The sequence below is a fragment of the Triticum dicoccoides genome, chromosome 4A (assembly GCF_002162155.2).
Source record: "Triticum dicoccoides isolate Atlit2015 ecotype Zavitan chromosome 4A, WEW_v2.0, whole genome shotgun sequence".
NCBI classification, from domain to species: domain Eukaryota; kingdom Viridiplantae; phylum Streptophyta; class Magnoliopsida; order Poales; family Poaceae; genus Triticum; species Triticum dicoccoides.
Window position 1 is genome coordinate 570,370,261 of NC_041386.1, and position 2,322 is coordinate 570,372,582.

Below are 2,322 nucleotides of genomic sequence, written 5' to 3' on the forward strand. Positions count from 1 at the left end.
GCATCCCAATCCTATTGGTTGCTAGTACTAGATCGGTCCAACATGCAAGCTAGCCCACCTGATCGATGGAGCAAGTTTCTTTTAGTAGTACGTATATTTCAGCTCTGTCGCTGTAAGTCAAAGCTTGTCTGCCCTGTCTAGCTACCTTCAGAAGATTCTTCTCCCCTCCTTAGATCGCTTCTTGGCTATTTAAGGATTGTATACACTTTACGTGCATGCTCGCCTCATTATCTTCAAACCCTGTCGACCCGATGGATCAGGCAGATGATCACTCCTACTACCACGGCTACTCCATCTCTTTCTCCTCCGGTGCCCAGTGCACGCATCACCAGCACGCTCCTCAGGCTCATCCTGACATGGGCATGGAGACCGACCACCAGCTACTCTCGTTCCTCATGGAAGAAGCCACCAGCAGCAGCAACGGCAGCTCAGCCTCCACACCTCCCACCTCTGCCTGGGAGGCCGGCAACGGCAAAGGCGAAAGCAGCTCACGCGGCGAGAACATGGCGGCGCCTGCCGCGTGGCCGGCATCAGAACCCGGTAGGAGCGGGCCGGACTCGCCGCTCATCGGGGTGCGGAAGCGGCCGTGGGGCAAGTACGCGGCGGAGATCCGGGACTCCACCCGGAACGGCGCCCGCGTCTGGCTTGGCACTTTCGACACCCCGGATGCCGCCGCGCTCGCCTACGACCAGGCCGCCTTCTCCGTGCGCGGCCCGGCCGCCGTCCTCAACTTCCCCGTCAAGCTTGTGCAGGAGTCGCTGCGCGCGCTCGGGCTCGGCGTCGGCCGCGCCGCCGCCGCCGCGGGGGACTCGCCTGCTCTCGCGCTCAAGCGCCGGCACTGCATCCGGAAGAGAAACCCCAAGAACAAGAGGAGGACTGGCACGTCGGCGACGGCGACGGCGGTAGATGCTGCATCGTCATTGCCAACTTGCGTGCTGGAACTGGAGGACCTTGGAGCCGACTACCTCGAGGAGCTGCTCACCTTGTCCGATATGCATGATACGAGCCCGTCATGGTCATGGTGAACCAACACCTCCTGGCTGCCACCGCTGCGCATCCATTTCTTTCCGTGAGAGCGACGCTACACAGACGCAGCAGCGAGCCAGCGACACCGCAGAACCGCTGTACCATGAGCTTGTATTCTACCATGATCGTGCAATTCATTCAGAATTATTTTTTGTTCCTTTGCATGATTCGTCTATGAAAATACAACCGTGAAGGAACGTGTGGTTGAATTGTTAGAAGAGTTATGATACCCGGCCCTCCACGGATCAAACCTGATCAACTCATGAGCATTTTCACCAAGAAATGACATCCACTATTATTGTTACCGAAGGAAACAGAAAACAAAACCCTCTGTAAATTGCGTCCACAACATGGTTTCTATATAGCACTAATTTTGTCTTTTTTTCTAAGAGGAAACCGATGCCTTATTAGAGCATCTCTAGAAGACCTCAAATATCGTTGACCCGCAAAACCGCTTTACAGTTCGTGAAAAACGGTTTTGCGGGCCGGCGCGGGCACCGGCCGAGCAGACCCTGCAGAGTGGAACCGTAAAATGGAATATTTGCGGATATTCCGTTTTATAGTTCTGCTATGCGGTGTCTGCTCTGCCGGCGCTCGTGTCGGCCCGCATATCAGATGCGTTTTTATCTGAATTTGACACATATGCCATATGTTCAGAATTACTAATTTAATATAAAAAATGTCAATATTACAATACAACAATCATCCAAATTACAATAATTACTCAAATCACCGAAGCAAACTAAATAATTCAATACAAAACTTGTCCCGAATACAAATCACACATGAATTAAATGAAAATGAATGGAAAAATGGAATGTGTTACTGCCCAGCCCTTTGCCAATGGTACTCAATGAGATCCTCCTGAAACTGAAAGTGGGTGTTTGCATTTTCAGTCTCATGTAGGTTTAAAGAAAAGCTCTAATGCGGTTAGGGTCTCTAACTGATTTGACACGGCTACCCACCACTAGTAGAAAAAGAGTCAAACGTGAAGTACATTAGTGCCGGTTTGAATTTGAGCTGGCATTAATGGTACCATTAGTGTCGATTCGAACGACTATGCATTAATGCCGGTTCGTGTTGAACCTTTAGTACCGGTTCGTGCCACGAACCGGTACTAAAGGGGTGATGGCAGGCTGGCGTCAGGCTGGGGCCCCACGATCACCTTTAGTACCGGTGCGTGGCACAAACCGGTACTAAAGGTAGTACCGGTTTGTGCCACGAACCGGTACTAAAGGGGACTGACCTATAGTACCGGTTTGTGACACAAGCCGGCACTATAGGGCAATTTTCAAA

The 2,322-nt window shown here is 51.8% G+C and overlaps 1 protein-coding gene across 1 annotated transcript; it reads left to right on the forward strand.

Moving 5' to 3' along the window:
- Nucleotides 1–215: 215 nt before the first annotated feature.
- LOC119283664 (ethylene-responsive transcription factor 15-like) lies at nucleotides 216–1,025 on the forward strand. The gene has a single exon (XM_037563116.1). The coding sequence runs from the start codon at nucleotides 216–218 to the stop codon at nucleotides 1,023–1,025; it is 810 nt and encodes a 269-aa protein (XP_037419013.1).
- The last annotated feature ends 1,297 nt before the right edge of the window (nucleotides 1,026–2,322 follow it).

Bases quoted from the DNA above. Each gene is read 5' to 3' on its own strand.
- LOC119283664 (XM_037563116.1), top strand. From the start codon at position 216: ATGCTCGCCTCATTATCTTCAAACCCTGTCGACCCGATGGATCAGGCA.